Here is a 19,780-nt window from a genome sequence, read left to right on the forward strand (position 1 = left end):
AACAAATTACCAATGGAAGCAGTGAATTTCCCACTTCTTGAAGTCTTCAGATCAAGAGTGGATGCCTTTGTGGAAGATATGCTTTAGTCAAACACAAGTTATTGGACTCAAAACAAGGTGGCTGGTTTAAATTTTGTAGCCTGTGTTATACAGGAGGTCAGACTAGGTAATCTAAAGGTTCCTTATGGCCTAAAAAATCTATGAAATCAAGAAGTTGCTTAGGGACCATCACAAACAATGAAATGTACAAACTGGTTCAATTTTCCCCTCCTGAAGCTAGACAGTGCATTGCCTCCCACTCTCATCTTGTTGCTAAACTATGAAAAAAATCAACATGTTGCTGCACTCAGCGAAATGGTGATGGACTTCAGGGCACACGTTAGTTTCTATTGTTGGATAAAATGATGTCACAAAGTCACATATAATTATTTATATTATGTACATTGTTCTTGCTGATCTTAAACCCATCAACACCAAACCTGACCAAGGCAAATGCAGAAACCTGTGTATAAATCACTAGTCCCAACCTAACAGGAGCTTTACTGTTTTCGTCTGAAGTCTTCAACCATCCTCTCAGAGACCATGGAACTTTTCCCCTGGCAGACTTTTCACCCTTTAGTAAAGGCTACCCTCTGCTGACCTATTACTGCCTAACAGAGTCAGCCTGCTATAACTTCGCCTGACTTCCCTCTCTATCAGCAGGACCAGAGCTAAAGGTAACTCATAACCTAATTTGTCACCCCAACTCAGCATGTTAGGATCTTGCAGATTTTAAAAGAGCCCTCCACATTGGCAGCAGATTTATCTGTCTAGGTTTGTCAGGAGAGTTCATTAACATGTTAAATGAAAGCCACACCCATGTGACATTCCCCTGGTGTTATCTGGACCAGTGATCTGCTAGGTCACTCCAATCCTCAACTCCGGGAGCCAGCCTTACCCTGCTCTACTGTGAGAACCCCCACTCCCAGGTTGTTCCCGAACAGCCTCAAGCATGTAAGCTGCTCCCAGCTACATGAGTGAGCACTTTTGGCCAGCCCCTGCTTGGATTGTGCAACCAAATGATGCTAGCCAATATTTCCAGTCCCAGACACAACCCTAGAAATCTCCATGTTGAAGTGTCCAGTTATGCCCGCTGGACGCTGCAAGCTTATATGAGCTTGTCAATTTAACAAAGACATTGATATGTACCAGGCCTGTTAACCCAAGGGGAGTCTCTGATCGCTTCAAACCAAAAACGCTGCTTCAGGTAGAATAAACAAACAAATGTATTAACTACAAAAGATAGATTTTAAGTGATTATAAGTCAAAGCACAACAAGTCAGATTTGGTCAAATGAAATAAACGCAAAACACATTCTAAGCTGATCTTAACACTTTCAGTGCCCTTACATACTTAGATGCTTCTCACCACAGGCTGGCTGGTTGCCCTTCAGCCAGGCTCTCCCCTTTCATCAGCACTTCAGTCACTTGGTGGTGGTGTCTGTAGATGGAGGTGGAAGAGAGATGGCATGGCAATTTTCTCTCCCTTTTATCATGTTCTTTCTTCCCTCCTGGCTTTGCCCCCCGCCTTTAGAGTCAAGTGAGCATTACCTCATCCTAGTCCCAAACTGACCAAGGGAAAGGGGGTGACTCACTCGAGAGTCCAACAGATCCTTTGTTGCTGCCTAGGCCAGTGTCCTTTGTTCCTGTGAGGCTGGGCTGGGTTTGTCCCATACATGCCTTGATGAAATGTGAACTGCCCCTCTGCTCCTGGAGAGTTTTGCCTGGGCTTGTTTTAAGCCATGAAGACACATTTTATAGCCGTATAACTATATGCATGAAATTACAACCTATAACATTACTATAACAACAATGCTCAGTGCATCATGAGCCTTCTGAAGACACCCGACATGACAAACTTTGCACTGGATATCACACAATCATATTATAAGGATGAACATGGTGAGAACATGGGGGTACAGAATGACATAACCCATTTGATCACTTCATAAATCTCAAAAGGTCATGTACTTATACTGGCTTGTCAAATGTAATTTGAAGAAAAATATAAAATACCTTTTTGTCCCAACATATAAAGGGCAAAACAAACATTACTGGTGGCACCAATTTTGCTGGAAAGTGACATCATTCAACATGAGCAGTATGCGAGCCTCATATAAAAAAGATCATTTAAAAATAGAGCTTTTGTTTAATATCAGTTTTACTCTCACTGTAGAAGCCAGCATTAAACTCAAAAGAAAGCCTACCCCTTGTCCTTCAGACCACTCCCCAAGGTCCACCTCTGCCATAATGTCTGTAAGAAAACTGCCAATTAATAATGACGTGAGGGACAAAAGGGGATAGCTGGCATTTACTTTATATACAATTGTTAGAAGAATAATTGCAGATTGTCATTATTTATTATAGCTATATAAAAATTGTATTTGTCTGATTTTATTCCTCTCCCACGATTTTTTTATGATATTTGTCTTAGACTGCAAAGTCTCTAAAGCAAGAACTCCTGAATGCGTGTTTGCATACTGCCTCGTGCCAGGAGACTGCCTGGGAGCCCTTTAGCACTACTGTAATAAAGAATAACCATACATTGAGATATAGCATCACACTCAAGACAACAGCTAACTACTGTACAAAAATATCAACTTACCTGTGTAACAAGGGGTTCCAAGAGCCTCTCTACTGTAAGAGTCCTGATTTCCAAACTTTTTGGGTCCCATTTTAAAATGATAGGTGAAGTTGCAGAAGTCATGCTCCCTAGAAGAGACAAAATTACATAAACCTATGTAAATTATTCAGTCTGTGTATTTTTAGATATTACATAAAAAGGAGTACTTATATATTCTGTGCACACAAGATATACAGCAAATATTCCTGCATCACTTACCTAGATCCCATATGTACACAAGACCCACAGCTAATTTCACACAATGTTTGAATTCATTCACAAGGTCCCTTTCCCGCTACATCCTCACTGAACTCCTTCTTCAACACCCACTTTTGTCATGCTGCCTACATTTGATCTAGTTGCAATGCTGCCAACTCTTGCAATTTTATCATTAGTCCGGCAATATTTGACGTTTTTCTCAAAGCCTCTGCTCTTGGAAAAATGTAATTATGTGAACATCTCAGCATTTATTTACAAAATGAAAAGGAAGTGTACAGCCTCCACTACTGCAGAGAACAGCTTGAAGATGTGAACCATAAAGGCTCAAAATCCAGAACACTTATAAAAAGAAACAAAATGTATTATTTTGAAAAATCTCATGATTTGGTGGGGACAGGCTAACTCAGAATTTTTGAAGGTTTGGGGTTAGCAGTACTATGTTGACTTGTATAAAAGCTAACCATTTGTTGTTCCTCTTCCACTAACCTCGGTCTAACTAGCTGTCTTTAGACAGTGAGCTCACTGGGTTCGGATCCATCCTGTTTTAATTTCTGAAAAGTGCCTAGCATAGCATGAGCACTGTCACATAAAAATAATAAATAATAATAAAAGTAGCAATAATAATGTTTTACAATGTCTTGTATTGCTGAGATCAGAATAATACCTTTTATATTTAATTAACCCGGACATTTAAAATGGTTTTCTTAATCCAAACTAATTACTGCCTACACTAAACCACAGAGGAATGTATTTGAGTAATATGAAAGGCATGTTATAATTTACAAAAGCAGAGGCATTCAGGCACATACCCTGAAGTGTGCAATCCATAGCACGTACTTAGTACTGTAAGTATTGCCTACCACCAGACAACATCTGATGGAGGGATTTGTAATAGGAAGGACTTGAAATAGGAAGGACTTGCCCTGTGTCATTCAGGAGAGTTGCTGTGCCCATTAACTACCACTCAGAACCATAGGTAGGTAAATGCAGATCAAAGGCATTTCACGAGAGACAAAGAGATATTTATCTTGTCCACACACTACCTAAAATATATCATAAGCCAATACAAAAGCAGAGTGTAATACCACAGAACCTAACTAATCCATGCTCCTTATAATTTGCACATGCAAAAAGAGCCCTCTCTATTCTCTTGTTTGCAGACATTTTGCAAACTGAATGTTGGTGTGAGCATTTGATCAAGATACTTACAGGCTACATCTAGGGATGCTTAAACCCATATTGGTCAGCTCCAGTGCGGTCAGGCAGGTACTAACAATGAACCCTTAAGAGTTTACTTTTTTACACCCTGTAACAAGCAAGTGTTGTCATTGCCAATTACTGAATTCAACCAAAAAGCAATTTGAGACAGTTCATGATTATTTCTAATCTTAATCCAGATAAGATTTACAACCTCCTTTCTCCCCAAGGCATTTCCTCCCTATTTCTTCCCTCCTTCTTGCTGATCAACAGTTTTTCCTTTGCACCTAAATTCACAGTGGACATAATTTTTTAGAAAATACTGGTATGGGAGGTGGAAAGGTCAGTGTTGACTCTTTTTTTAAGACAGATTGTCTTTGTCACATTTTAAACCATCTGCAGGCATCCTTATTGGTCAGAGGCCTTCCTTTTAGAAACTTCCCCTTATTTCATTAGTTATTCTTTGAACAAAAATATCATTGACATTATTCAGTCATTATGACCAGACTATACTCCACCTAGCAGAGCAGACATTGCTAGAAGTTTTCTGGATACAGTATGTGAAGGAAATTGAAATGTGTGCAAAAAACATTGATGGGAAATTCATTAATCTGAGTCTTGATGGGTGGAGCAATGCACACAATGATCACATAATATGCACCTGTGTGACAACATAAAATGGGATTATCTTTTTTACAGAAACAATTGTTGCATCAAGAAATGCCCATACAACAGACTACTTCAAAGTAGTATCAGTAAAAGCTGTAACAAACTGTGAACAAAAAATTAAGTGTCAGGAGTGCAGCTTTGTCAGAGAGAATGTTGTAAATGTAGCAAAGATGAGGAGAAATCTAGAAGAGGACAATGAAGGGAACCTGAAACTTGAAGGGAATCTGAACCTTGAAACATATGGGTTCATTGCTCATTTGATTAATCTTTTAGACAAAGACTTAAGTACAACTCCAGGAATAAAGAAAAATGTCAAAACCGCAAAAATACTTCTGTAACAACCACTTTGCTTCAGCTTCACCAAAGAGAGCAGGAGGATGCAAATTAATTCTCCCCTAAGATGTACGATGGAATTTAGTGGTTGACTGTTTCGAGTTATTAAGGACTGGCCTATTCCGATGACAATTTGTGAAGAAAATTGTGACAAAACATATGGAAATAACACAGCCAAAGTAGTCAACATTGGACTGAAGAGAAATGTAGAAGATATGCTGAACATACTGAAAGCTATTTCTGTAGCCTTGGACAAACTGCAGAGAGAATGCTACTTTATTGCTGATGCTGCTGAAATTTGCAAAGTGCTTCAAGAGACACTGAAGAAAGAAACACCCAACAACAAGGAAAAATTGCAGGCAGTAAAGAAGCTGATGGATCAAGCAATTACTCTACCTCATTTTTTTGGCCAATATTCTCCCCCCAAAGTATCAGGGTAGATTCCTAACTGCTAAAGAAGATGATGCTATATGACATGGGCATCTAATAATCACCATTGTCATGCCAACCATACTAAATTTAAGGGTTCAAGGTGAACCATTCAAGCTGTACATGTTTGCTGATGAAGTTTTAAAGGAAGTCACACCACTGAACACACCACTGGAAATCACTAGCTAAGCACCTGGAAATGCTGTTGAAATGCTAAACCAACTTTTGACAGCAGTAGCCTCTTCTTCAGGCACAGAAATAATATTGTCTTAATTTGGATTAATTAATTTAAAGATGAGAAATCGATTGGGAGTTGAAAAAGTAGGAAAACTTGTCTTTCTCTTCCAGTCTATGAATAAAAATGAGACAGGAAGGAATGAGATCTACTAGTTTTAACAGTTTAAAGGACAGCTTAAATAACTTAGAAGACTGTTGTCTCACTTTCAAGAGACGTAGGTGAGTAAAAATTTAAGCTACAGTCACTTTCATCCAGGCATATTTGAAAATTTCTCCAGGTTGAACTGAAATAATCAGTTTAATACACTGTCTAGTAAATAAGCAGTATATAATTCACTATTTTCTAATATACTAAAATGTACTGTAAATAAAAATCTTAAAATATTAAGCTATATAATTGCTTAAATAAATGTATATGGTTATAGAGTACTGTTCGAGGTAGCAAAAAGATGTACCAAATCTAGTATAAAGATGCCATTTAGTTGTGAATCAACATGTTTTAATGATATCAACCAATAAGAAAACACCTGTATTTAGAAAATAACAAAGTACAAATGGAAAAATTGATTAAAATCAAGGCTTTCCAATTTGTGATTTAAACCATAACTTAAACTGCCTTGCTTTAAATCAGTCTACCCTGATTGCAAAATCAACACAGTTAAGCAAAACAAACAAAAATGTTAAATTAAATAATTATTCATTCTATTTCATTAACTAATGCCACCTGAACAATTCAAAATGAAAAAGAGAGTGAATAGGGGTTACACTCCTGAGCATAATCTGTTAGGATTAAAGATTTTCCTTGCAACTCATAGGGAATTCTTTCCTAGCCGAAAAAAACAGTCAAACAAGGAATAAGTTGCATAATGACAGGTTTCAGAGTAGCAGCCGTATTAGTCTGTATTCGCAAAAAGAAAAGGAGGGTTCACTTCAATGAAGTGAGCTGTAGCTCACGAAAGCTTATGCTCTAATAAATTTGTTAGTCTCTAAGGTGCCACAAGTCCTCCTTTTCTTTTTAAGGAATAGGTTGTTGATCATATTCTGTTCACATATTCTGTTATCTCTTCTACCCAAACAAGCAAAAACATTACTTCACATATCGTATTTAAACACAAGAACCTCACAGCCCTGAAGTATTCCAGTGTACTTAGGCCAGGTGGGACACTGGCAGACCAGGAGCCAGCTCATGCCAAGGCCCCAGGCCTCACTGAACATTTACAAATGCATAGCTGGAAACCAGATGGATGCTGCATGTATTTTTCTCACTCCACTATGCCCCATGTTACAATGTAACAGTGAACACTTGCATTGTATATATCCCTGATAACTGAAAGTGCTGCAGCCTGGGGGAATTACGAAGGTTAAGATTTTGTCACGGTTACCTTTAGTAAAAGTCACGGACAGGTGGCAGGCGTACAAAAAAAAATTAATGGGAGCCATGACCTGTCTGTGACTTTTACTAAACATAATGAGGAGAGAGAGGGTGGGGTGTTGGGAGGGAAGGAATGACACCTGGAGCCCCATGGTGTGGACTGACAGCCCCAGTCCTGCCGCCATGGTGGGGAGGGGTAGGGGAAAGCACAGTCCCAGCTTCAATCTTGGCTGAAGCCATGGGGCACGGACACACAGCAGTAACTCCAGCTCCAGCCACACCTGAAGCCATGGGAGGGGAGATGCACAGCCCAGGCTTTAGAACTGGCCACAGCCACAGGGATGGGGGGGGGGGGGATGCACAGCCCCAGTCCCGGCTGAAACCAAAGGTGAGGGGCTCACATCCCCAACTCCCGCCCCAGCTTCTGACAACTGAAGCCGAAGTCATGGAGCTCTGGTAAAGTCACAGAATCCATTACTTCTGTGACCTCCATGACGGAATTGTATCCTTAACAATTACACACCTTCTGGTGGGGGACTGTGACCACCTGGATGATAATCACTAAGCTAACAAGGTAATTGGGGAGAATATAAGGAGAGGAAACAAGAAGCAAAGGCAGCTGAGGAAGGAGCTCAAGAGGAGCTCAGAAGGAAGCTCAGAGGGTGAGCCTGGGCTGAAGAATGAGGGCTACAGGGAAGTCTGTCCTTGCTATAAGCCCATGTTGCATGATCTGGTGATGTAAGAGGGAAATATATGCACACCTTGGTGAAGGATAAACAGCCTGGTGTGTGTTTATGACTGCGGAACCACCTGAACTAGTGCCCTGTGACACACTGTAACACTCTGTAACTAAGTAACCCATCAAACAGAACAAATGTGTAATGCAAATGAAGGACTATAGCAGGAAGGTGCGAATCCCTGCATATTTCAAAAAAAAGGTCATGTGTGACGATCAAAGACTCTAAGCGCTTTCCTCTCTCTCCGCATCATCAAAGAAAGAGCCCATGTCAGTAGTGACTCTGTCAACTTGTTTTTCTGTGACAAGAAGCTATAAATATGGACACAAGGAAAAAATCTTCATCTCTGGACTGTTTGGATTCTAACGGGGCAGAATAACCAAACAAGAAGACAGAGATCCTCAGAATTATTCTGGGTGGCCCTGAGAGACTTTTGAGAAATGGGCAGATTACTACATCTCTGCTACCATTTGGAATTATAGACTGTGACTCACCTGTACATATATTTTACTTGCATTAACCTCTCAATAACTCTCATTTCTTTTTCTTCGTTAATAAACCTTTAGTTAGTTTGCTATAGAACTGACTACCAACATTGTCTTTGGTGTGAAATTTAGGAAACAAATCAATCTGGGTGAGTAACTGGTCTGTTGGCACTGGGTGCAGCCTGATTATTTTGTGGGTTTTGGTGCAAGTGACCATTTATCACATAGACTAGCTTGCCCAGTATCTAAGGGGACTGTCTGTGACTCCATTATAAGACTATTGCATTACTTTAGGAGTTCAATTTGGTACTGTCTTGGTGAAATCTAATTATAGAACATACCAACAGTTGGGTGTATGCCCTGAGGTAGGCACTCATGGCCATGAGCCACTCCAGACACCATGATCCCACATTTGTGCCAGCCTATTATGTAGAAGGAGGAGAACCTATGCTATCTGTCAATAGATGATATCCACAAGACTTAATACAATTAATATTTTTGTTTAAATATAAATTATTATTTTTTTAGTGTGACAGAGAAAAGGTTGTTGTCAGGAAAAATTCTCTCTTTTCATCTTACTTTCCCAGCTCAGAAAGAAAGCCAATATTTTCCAAGAGAGAGACGGTGGTAGAAGTAATATCTTTTATGTAAGCTCAAAAGTTTCTCTTTCTCCAACAGAAGCTGACACAGTAAAAGATATTACCTCATGCACCTTGTTTCCCTAATATCCTGGGACCAACAGGGCTTCAACATTGCAAACAATCTTTTCCAAGTTACTTTAATTTTCTTGCTTTTCTCCAGGAGTTTCTGCTTTGCAAAACTTTCCATTTTGAAAACCTATATTGACCATGTAGTTAGATAAGCAATAATCCAATGTTTCTTGAAAGCTGAAGTTAGTTTGGGTGTAAACACTTATAATTTACAGGTATGTGCTGCTCTTTATTCAGAGTAAGTTTCACTGAACTAAACTATGACCAGCATCTTTCTAAATGTTTATTGGAGAGGACATGCAGTTCCTCAGTACAAAACCTGACTGAAAAACATTCACCATTGTTCCACTGACAGCACGTGATTTAAAGTTCAAACCTTGAAGCATGTTGTCAACAGTGGAAATCACTGAGCCAGAGAGTGTGATGAGTCATCAGAGGCAATTACCTTCTGATAGGCCCCATGCCAGTCAACTGGGTCCAGCCAATCACAGGCAAAGACCCACCCAAATGATCCCAAGGTAGATATATAGGCTCTTAGGGGAAGCAGTCTCTTCAGTCTACTCAGCATCACTACCTGGTCAGGAACACTCCCACTGCCAGTAGTGTCAACCCACTGCCCCTGCTCCTACTCCTACTCCAGTCTGTGTCTGTTTCCATAGTAGTGTGGGCCCCTGTGTCAGTGCAGAATCCTAATGTCAGTGGAATTCTGCATGGGTAGTCCACACTACCCTGAGCTTTTAAAAAACAAAACATAGACATATTTTACTGTATGTGAGGCTTTTTCTTCTCCACTCATGCAAAACAGGGAGGAATCAAACTCGAATCTACCACACTACAACGTGTTGATTTCATCCATAGTGTAATGATCTTGGGGTTCATTAAATAACAAACTAGTGAATGGGAAAGGAATACAACTTTCATAAAACAAACTGGAGAGCCTCTCTGCTGAACTGCTGCACACAGCCATGCTATGCTTCCAATCCTAGTCTCCAGGGCACATCGCCAAATTCCCACATTCACAACACTATCCCTTATGAGGGAGTGTCTCCAAATCACAATCTTTCATAAACATCTCTCTACACATAAAGAAAAGGAGTACTAGTGGCACCTTAGAGACTAACAAATTTATTTGAGCATAAGCTTTCGTGAGCTACAGCTCACTTCATCGGATGCATTCAGTGGAAAATACAGTGGGGAGATTTATATACATAGAAAACATGAAACAATGGGTGTTACCATACACACTGTAACCAGAGTGATCACTTAAGGTGAGCTATTACCAGCAGGAGAGCGGGGAGGAAAAGAACTTTTGTAGTGATAATCAAGGTGGGCCATTTCCAGCAGTTGACAAGAACGTCTGAGGAACGGTGGGGGGTGGGGGATGGGGGGAAAAAACATGGGGAAATAGTTTTACTTTGTGTAATGACCCATCCACTCCCAGCCTTTATTCAAGCCGAAGTTAATTGTATCCAGTTTGCAAATTAATTCCAATTCAGTAGTCTCTCGTTGGAGTCTGTTTTTGAAGTCTTTTGTTGAAAAATTGCAACTTTTAGGTCTGTAATCGAGTGACCAAACAGATTGAAATGTTCTCCAACTGTTTTTTGAATGTTATAATTCTTGACGTCTAATTTGTGTCCATTTATTCTTTTACGTAGAGACTGTCCAGTTCGACCAATGTACATGGCAGAGGGGCATTGCTGGCACATGATGGCATATATCACATTGGTAGATGTGCAGGTGAACGAGCCTCTGATAGTGTGGATGATGTGATTAGGTCCTATGATGGTGTCCCCTGAAAAGATATGTGGGCACAGTTGGCAACCACTTTGTTGCAAGGATAGGTTCCTGGGTTAGTGGTTCTGTTGTGTGGTTGCTGGTGAGTATTTGCTTCAGGTTGGGGGGCTGTCTGTAAGCAAGGACTGGCCTGTCTCCCAAGATCTGTCAGAGTGATGGGTCGTCCTTCAGGATAGGTTGTAGATCCTTGATGATGCGTTGGAGATATTTTAGTTGGGGGCTGAAGGTGATGGCTAGTGGCGTTCTGTTATTTTCTTTGTTGGGCCTGTCCTGTACTAGGTGACCTATGGGTACTCTTCTAGCTCTGTCAATCTGTTTCTTCACTTCAGCGGGTGGGTAATATCTCACCTTAAGTGATCACTCTCATTACAGTGTGTATGGTAACACCCATTGTTTCATGTTCTCTATGTATATAAATCTCCCCACTGTATTTTCCACTGAATGCATCTGATGAAGTGAGCTGTAGCTCACGAAAGCTTATGCTCAAATAAATTTGTTAGTCTCTAAGGTGCCACTAGTACTCCTTTTCTTTTTGTGAATACAGACTAACACGGCTGCTACTCTGAAACCTCTCTAAACATAGTTAGTGTTCTACCAAATTCACGATCCATTTTGGTCAAATTCACAATCATAGGATTTAAAAAACCCTAAATTTCATGATTTTAGCTATTTAAATCTGAAGTTTCACAGTGTTGCAATTGTAGGGTCCTGACCCAAAAGGGAGTTGTGTGTGCGTGGCCAGAGGGGAGGGGGGAGGAATAGGAAGCGGGGAGTTGCAAGCTTATTGTAGAGTGGGGGGGTTGCATTACTGCTACCCTTACTTTCTGCACTGCTGCTGGCCAGGAGCCTAGCTTTCAAGACAGAGCCTCCTCCAGGAGCAGCGCAGAAGTAAGGATGGCATGGTATGTTACTGGCACCTTAATTTCTGCGCTGCTGCCTGCAGAGCTGGGCCCTGTCAGCAGCTACCATTCTGTGACTGCCCAACTCGGAAGGCAGCATCTCAGAAGGAAGGGTGGCATGGTATGGTATTACCACCCTTAATTCTGTATTGCTGCTTGCATGGCTATGCCTGCAGAGCTGGGCACCTGGCCAACAGCTGTTGCTCTCTGGCCGCCCAGATCTGAAGGCAGCACAGAAGTAAGGGTGGCAATACTGTGACCACCTAAAATAACCTTGTGACCTCCTGCAACTCCCTTTTGGGTCAGGACTCCCAATTTGAGAAATGCTGGTCTCCCCCATAAAATCTGTATAGTTTAGGGTAAAAGCACACAAAAGACCAGATTTCACAGGGGGGAGACTGGGGGGAAGGTGGCGAGAGATTTCACCATTCGTGATGCATTTTTCATGGCCATGAATTTGGTAGGGCCCTATACATCGTATATCCCTTTTCCTTCCAAGTCACACAAGTTTCCTTTTAACTACTACCTGGACTACAGTCCAGGTTCCAAGTTAGAATGCACATCATCTAATTAAGTTTGCAGCTACTTAAGGGTAATAGGAAAAATAGTAATTAGCTTTCCATATGTAAAGCAATGCTCACTGAACAGAATAAATATATAATTTCCTAGAAACATGGGAACTAAAATACTAGATCAGACCTGTGGCCCATTTTATCCAGTATCTCAGTCTCAATAGTGCCCAGCACCAGATGCTTAAGATGAGGTGCAAGAAAGCTGTACTACATGTTATGTCACCAGCAGCAATGAAGTGACAGTATTGGAGGAACACAGAACGGGACTCCTAACACTACATTTACTAGTGGAAGGCGATAACTGTAGCATGAAGAAGGCCTGAAACATAAGGCTTTGTATGTGAGGCCTTGTATCAGAGGCCTCATACCAGGCCTTACTACAATAATGTCAGGCAAAGGATACTTGTTTATTTAAAAAGGAAGACGCAGGAAGGACAAAGCAGAAAAATAGAAATAAGAGTAACAAGAGAGTTGCAACAAGCAAGAGTGAAATAATACCTTAGTCCTTTGATAAAGGCTTACATTTTCAAAACCCAGTGGAAATATGAACTAAATCATTCTCAACAGTCCTGTGTAGTAGATAAATAGGTAATATCCCAGACAAAAACAACAAACAAACAAACAAACAGTTCATTCAGAGTTAAGTTTGAGCAGACACATTGCTAATGCATTTAGAAAATTCCTTAATGGAATATTGCAGTTTAAAAAAAAAATCATTGGGAGGCATGAAAGTGCACAGTTCAGATAAACTAAGCAACTTGAGCTCTGCTTCCATACTACCAGCAACCTCCCATCTCTCACCTAGTGGAGCCCTCATATACGTTGTGACATGTGGTTTTAAATGAATCAATCTACAACACTTTAAATCCGTTTTTATAAGGGATTTGAGAACTCCACATCTTATATTCAGAAAAGCCATGCTGTTTGAAAAATGTATGTGGCATGTAGTAAATGTGTTCTAAATCTGATTCTCTGACCAAAAAGGGTGATCTTTCGCCACTACGCTATCTTTTACTCTCAGAGCATGAGTCACAAACTAAGTGTTCTCTGCTTACCTGATTTATATTTGTTAGTAGAAAAATATTGTAAAAAATGTAGCTACCCTATTTGGAGGCACATGTGCTTTAAGAATCTATGTTTCCTCCTCCAAGGAGCTTAGCTTCTGTAGATCTCATTAGACTGTAAGTGACTTGCCCAAAGTCACACTATGCGTCAGTGCAAGAGCCAGGACTGGGACTCAACAGATCCTGGTTCCCAGCCTTTTCCTCAATCCAGTGGCCTGTGCTACCTGTCACAATGGGTAGGGACAGACCAAAAGAATCAGACTTGACGTAGAGGAGGGCACAAAGTAGAAAGAATCTGAAAGGTAATTGTGCAAGAAGTAGGGGAAAAAAACAAATCCAGGAAAATATGAAAGGAAAGAGGTAGACAGGAAGAAAGAAAGATACAAACACAGAAAAGGAAAAGAAGATGACAGAAGTAGGCAGAGAGGAGAAACAACCTGTGGGTATGAGCACCTGTCATCAGTCACTGACAAACAGCACAGCCTTAAGCAGATCTGGCTGAAATAACAGCAGTTGACATTGGAGGCCCAAACCACCTTACCTAAAGAAGAAAATTAAAAGATGGGACAGGATGGTTTGGAGGGATATTTGTCTCTGTTTATTTGAACTACACATTTTTGAAAAAAGAAAAGGAGTACTTGTGGCACCTTAGAGACTAACCAATTTATTTGAGCATAAGCTTTCGTGAGCTACCGCTCACTTCATCGGATGCATACTGTGGAAAGTGTAGAAGATCTTTTTATACGCACAAAGCATGAAAAAATACCTCCCCCCACCCCACTCTCCTGCTGGTAATAGCTTATCTAAAGTGATCACTCTCCTTACACATTTTTGACATACCTGTTTATTTTGTTTCTTGTGTGTGCTGCCTTTTCTCTCCATAAACTTAAACAAGAAAAATAACCAAAACATGGTTACACACATACCAAACACATACACATGAGGGTGGCAAGGCCAACTGCTCAAGTCAATAACAATTAGAGGGTGATTGCTTGACTCAGCAAGGAAAAACAATACGGTCAAGTTGTAGGTGTTTAATTAAATTTTTTCCAACTAGTTTTTCAATAGCCACATGTAAGAACATAAGAACATGTAAAATTCCTAACTCTATTTTTTTTTCTGCCGTGCAACATAAGAATGCACTTTTGTACAAAGAATAATTATGACCGTCGAGAAGAAAAGCGCCTCAAAAGTACCTAGGGTTACTTAGGCTTAAGTCTCATTTTGAAAAGCACCTAAGTCCCACTGAAAGACTCTTACATCACTTAGACACTAGACAATTTTATCCTGGACCATTAGCCACTATTCATTCACACACAGCAGCTTAGCCCCATAGGCTCCTACGACCTCAGATGGAAACCTGTACTACCTATTCTAATGGGCTGTAACAGACCAATACCTCTGAGCTCACCACCACTCTTGGTTCACATGGAACCAGACTGAAAGCTCATTGAAGTCAATAGGCTTTGGATCAGATCTTTGTGAAAAATGATATTGAGAAATGGATTACTGACTGGGTTGGGTGAATTCATACCATGTGGTACAGTCTGACCCTAGCACGAATTGCCTCCCCTCACAGAAGCAGAGGAGGCCCTCAATTTCTATTTATTGCTAGTGAGCACCTTCATGAATATCAGATGTTCTCATTATCTACATATTTCACAGTATGGACCAGTTTTCATACACTTTTCATCATTTTGTGGTTATATCAATGCAATATTCCCTCTTCTTTTAAAGTAGGTAGACATAATTTGTTGTATAAGACAACCAAAAGGAATATCTATTTCATTTTCACACCTTGCATCAGATGTACGCTGTTACTCAGTAAGCATGTTTAACTACTGGAGATTTTTTTTTATTCAAAATATCTAGCTATTGGCATTTATAAAATACTTAGTGTAGTAAACAGTAATTATCTTTGCTTTAAAGTGGTTGAGAATTTGTGCTCCAAATATCATACAGTAGACTAATCCAAATGTTAACAACTCCTACAAGAAGCCCTTTCTAAAATGTAGCCTAAACCTTTCCTGCTCAAGCTTTTATTTGTGAAAATATGAGATCCCTTCCTTACAAGTACCATCTGCAAGTATGGATGCCACACAAATACAGTAGTTCAATGTTCCAACTCAGTAATTAATTTGTTAAACAGGATTGCTCTCCACACAAAACCCTGTGGGAACCCAATGGTCATTTCACTCCAGGAGGATTTTGTGCCGTTAATGATAACCCTCCTCACTGTTCCTGCCAACTTGCACATATTTTCTCATCAGTGCTGATATCTAGATTTATCATCTTGTTCAACAATTGCCTGTGGGGCTACTTACTAAAAGCCTTACTGAAATCCAGGTAACTCACATCCACAGCCATGCTTTCATTATTTTTTTCGCTCCTTCAAAGACGTAAGATTTCTTTGACCTAATCTACTCTTAGTGAGCCCCTGCTCAAGAGAGCCTAAACTCTCATATTCATTTCTAAAGCACTACGCCAGGATTTGTCTTTGATGGAGTCCAACTATGCCATTCTATAATTATTCACTTCTCTCCAGCTAATTTTTTTTAAAGTAATATAATCACAGAAATTAGAGATGGAAAAGACTCATTAGATCTTCTAGTCTGACTTCGTTTCTCCTTACTGACAGGAAGTTTGCCTGATATTCATCTTAACTTTTCTGTTTGTTTGTTTTTTTTAAATTTAATCACAATTCATCATGGGAAGCTCTTGAATTCTCATAAGCTGTTTTGCTCCTCTGGTCCATTGGACCATTCTTCCCTGCTAGGGATTTGATCAGGAGAGTGGTTTTATAAGCCACTTCTGAAATACTGGTTTCAGAGTAGCAGCCGTGTTAGTCTGTATCCACAAAAAGAAATGGAGTACTTGTGGCACCTTAGAGACTAACAAATTTATTTGAGCACAAGCTTTTGTGAGCTACAGCTCAATAAATCTGTTAGTCTCTAAGGTGCCACAAGTACTCCTTTTCTTTTTGCAGATACAGACTAACACAGCTGCTACTCTGAAACCTGTCATTATGCAAGGTACTGAATTTAGCCGTATGGAGTGGAAATCTATCAACTTCACGAAAAAACTCGTACAGATACAGTGACATGCATCCGATGAAGTGGGCTGTAGCTCATGAAAGCTTATGCTCAAATAAATTTGTTAGTCTTTAAGGTGCCACAAGTACTCCTTTTCTTTTTTCTGAAATACTGGAATACAACTTGGGAGCAACATCATAGCTGTATTTTGAGAAGGAATAAAGCTGACTAAAGGGTGTTAAAGCTAATGATAGTATTGTTTTCTCTTGTATGGGGCAGTCCGCTATCTATTGAAAAGATACTTGATAAAGCAGTGAGCCAGAAAATGCATGCAGTCCTCTTAATTTAAGAGATAACTATCCAGAGATGGAAGAGTGCAGACAATGTGCTAAATCAGCACAGCCAGATTGGTCCTTAATTTTATTTTAAAAAATAACAAACTTTGGAAGAATCTAATTTGAAGAGGATGCATTTGTTACACTCCTGGGTTACTGGTCTACAAGTATCATAACATATATAACTATTGTGAAAGGGTCCCCACCACTACAATCACTGGTCTGATACAGTCAGTTTGCATGCTCTTTCATTCCGTTTGGCCATACCTTATTCAATAAGCAGCAAGGTAAGCAACTTCGAGGAAAATGGTACCAATTTGTGCCTTAATGAGGAGTTACCCTTACATAGGACTTGCTGTACTGCAATCATTGCTGTGCCTACTGCAAACCAAAACACTGAGGGGGCCTCTGGGCTCAAATGTTTTACACTATCAAATGGATGGGGTCCATGATGAAGCAGTGAAACCATGGAGCTATGTGCTGCTACCTCCACCAAGTCCAGAAATATTATGTTCATCCTATTAGCTTGGCTCCACCCACGTAGCTGTTTTAGAAAATTGGGGAAATACGAGAGGGCTGCTTTCCAGCAGAGAGCCAACAAAAGTAGGTGGGATACTTCTCAACAGAGAGCTGTTATGAAGAGTATAAGATTACTAAATACACTTTGCTACAAATGCATCTGATTCTGAAGGTATGAAGAGGACTGAAAGAAAATTTACCCCAGAAATAAAGGCATGAGAAAGAAACACAAAGTAGTTCAAAATAAATTATTGAAAAACTAGACAAAATGAAGACTCGACCAAAGAGGATTTCATAAAGAATCTGCATGCAAATTGCAAGTAGGTTCACTTTGTTGATATTGATATTTAGTGGTTCCACTGAACATAGATAGGAAAAGTTAAGATAATATTATGCAGCCAGCTGAGAAATTGTGGAGAAAGGGAGTACATAGTACACTTAAGCAGCATGAATTGATTTAGGAACAAAAAAACCAAACAACCCCCTTTTTCACCCCCCATAGAAAACAAACAAACAAACCAACCCAAAGCTCTCTAAAGTCAAGTGATAAAGCTGCAGTAGACTAGCCCCAGGCAGGAGCAACTTCTACAACTTCAGCTGTAATATTATAGCAAAGATGAGCAAAAATGAGCTTCTAATAAGTCGCTAAATTATTAGCAACAAGGCTGGTTCCACTCAATACCAAGATTTACATGCATTGTACAGACACACCCGTCTTAAAAAAAAAAGAGAACAAAATACCAGCAATATCTCTGTAGTCACGACAGGTTTCAGAGTAGCAGCCGTGTTAGTCTGTATCTGCAAAAAGAAAGGGAGTACTTGTAGCACCTTAGAGACTAAGAAATTTATTTGAGCATAAGCTTTCATGAGCTACAGCTCACTTCATCGAAGCATAAGCTTTCGTGAGCTACAGCTCACTTCATTGGATGCTTCCGATGAAGTGAGCTGTAGCTCATGAAAGCTTATGCTCAAATAAATTTGTTAGTTTCTAAGGTGCCACAAGTCCTCCTTTTCTTTTTGTAGTTACAATGTCACCCAAAATAGTCATGGAATACAATCATGAAAACAAACTCGAGGTTACAGTTTGTACTTAGCTGCTCTTACTTTTCTAATGTTCTTATACAAAACTACAGAAAGCAATCCCAGACAGAGAGACAGTCCCTTGGGTAGGTCAGCCCCAGGCAATTTAGGACTTTGTAGGTCACAACCAACAACTTATCTCCACCTGTAGACAACAGGCTTTATCCAATATAGTCAATCCACTACCTTTCATCTGCAAACTATTTTTAAAAAAATGTATTTACAAAGTTATCCATGAAAGGTACTAGACAGGTAGCATGCATTCTTCAGCAATGTGTCTCATACCACATCTAGAAGGACCACTTGGAGAGGTAAAGAGAAAGTTAAGTTACCATGCCCATTCACTTACCGCTCTGTTGAGATTGCCAACAAAGTTGTCAATATCAACTATTCTGTTACTGATGCGGATACTTGTCCAAATAGATCATCAACAGCCATCTGATGGTAATTGTTCAGATTACTACAGATCTGGGCTGGATTTGAATCACTGACCTAGGGGTGAAGGTGACATTGTGATTACCAAATTATTGAGCCATCCCATCCCCCAAAACAGTTATTTTAATCAATTTTAGAAATAACTAGCATGTGGTTCCCAGTAAAACTACCAGTAATCTCATATTAAATAACCATAAACATCACAAGTCATGTAATATATACATTTAATGAGACTGGGGAGGGAGCAAATAAAAAATGAAAATCGGACAACTTTGTATGTTTTATAACTACACAAAATGGAGCTGATAGTTCTGATTTTCCACAAGTTTATTTCTTACATTTACAGCCACATCCATATTTCTTTTTAATAAATTCAGGCACTGTAAGATGCCTGCCTACATCTCTCTATCTGCTTTACAATCCATAGCTTGAACATGCTTGAAGCTTCCTCTAAACTTGTTGGTGGAAAGGTGCTTAATGCATGTGAAGAATGCTCCTGTAAAGTTCATAGTGTAGTTGTTGTTTGGTTTTTTTAAACTCTACCCCTCTATTTTTCTTCATAATACATAAATGCAATATATTACATTACCAGTAATAAAGATTTGAAACTTAGCTAACATTTCTATAGTCTAGATAACACTTAGTCCTCCATGAGTGCAAGGGACCGGACTAGATGACCTCTCGAGGTCCCTTCTAGTACTACGATTCTATGAATTTTGTTGATGATGCACAAGCCAGAAAATCCAATATCTAGTTCAGTAATCATAATGATACTGGCTAAGCAGTGCTAATAGGAATAAAAGGAATAAAAACTTGATTTTAATCAGTAAAAAAGAAGATGTTATTTAGAATATAACAGGAAGCGGATGAGTTGAATAAAATGCTACCATTTTTGCAATCAGTAATATAACCATAACAGCACTTTAATTTGTCTTCCTCAGTTTCTTCCACGTACAAAACAGAGATTGTTACACCTACCTATTGTACTGACAAGAGAGTTG

General features: G+C 39.7%; 1 protein-coding gene across 2 annotated transcripts in view; it reads right to left on the reverse strand.

The window, feature by feature from the left end:
• The window catches only part of CTNNA2 (catenin alpha 2), a 775,311-nt gene that overhangs the window by 680,370 nt on the left and 75,161 nt on the right, over positions 1-19,780 (reverse strand). For both annotated transcript variants that reach the window (XM_074951902.1, XM_074951903.1), the window contains exons 2-3: positions 18,694-18,836; positions 2,644-2,750 (exon numbers count right to left, since the gene is read on the reverse strand). In XM_074951902.1, coding sequence (XP_074808003.1) covers positions 2,644-2,745 — 102 coding nt within the window. In that variant the 5' untranslated portion in view covers positions 2,746-2,750; positions 18,694-18,836. The remainder of the gene's footprint in view (positions 1-2,643; positions 2,751-18,693; positions 18,837-19,780) is intronic.

Source organism: Natator depressus, chromosome 4 (genome assembly GCF_965152275.1).
Source record: "Natator depressus isolate rNatDep1 chromosome 4, rNatDep2.hap1, whole genome shotgun sequence".
NCBI lineage: Eukaryota > Metazoa > Chordata > Testudines > Cheloniidae > Natator > Natator depressus.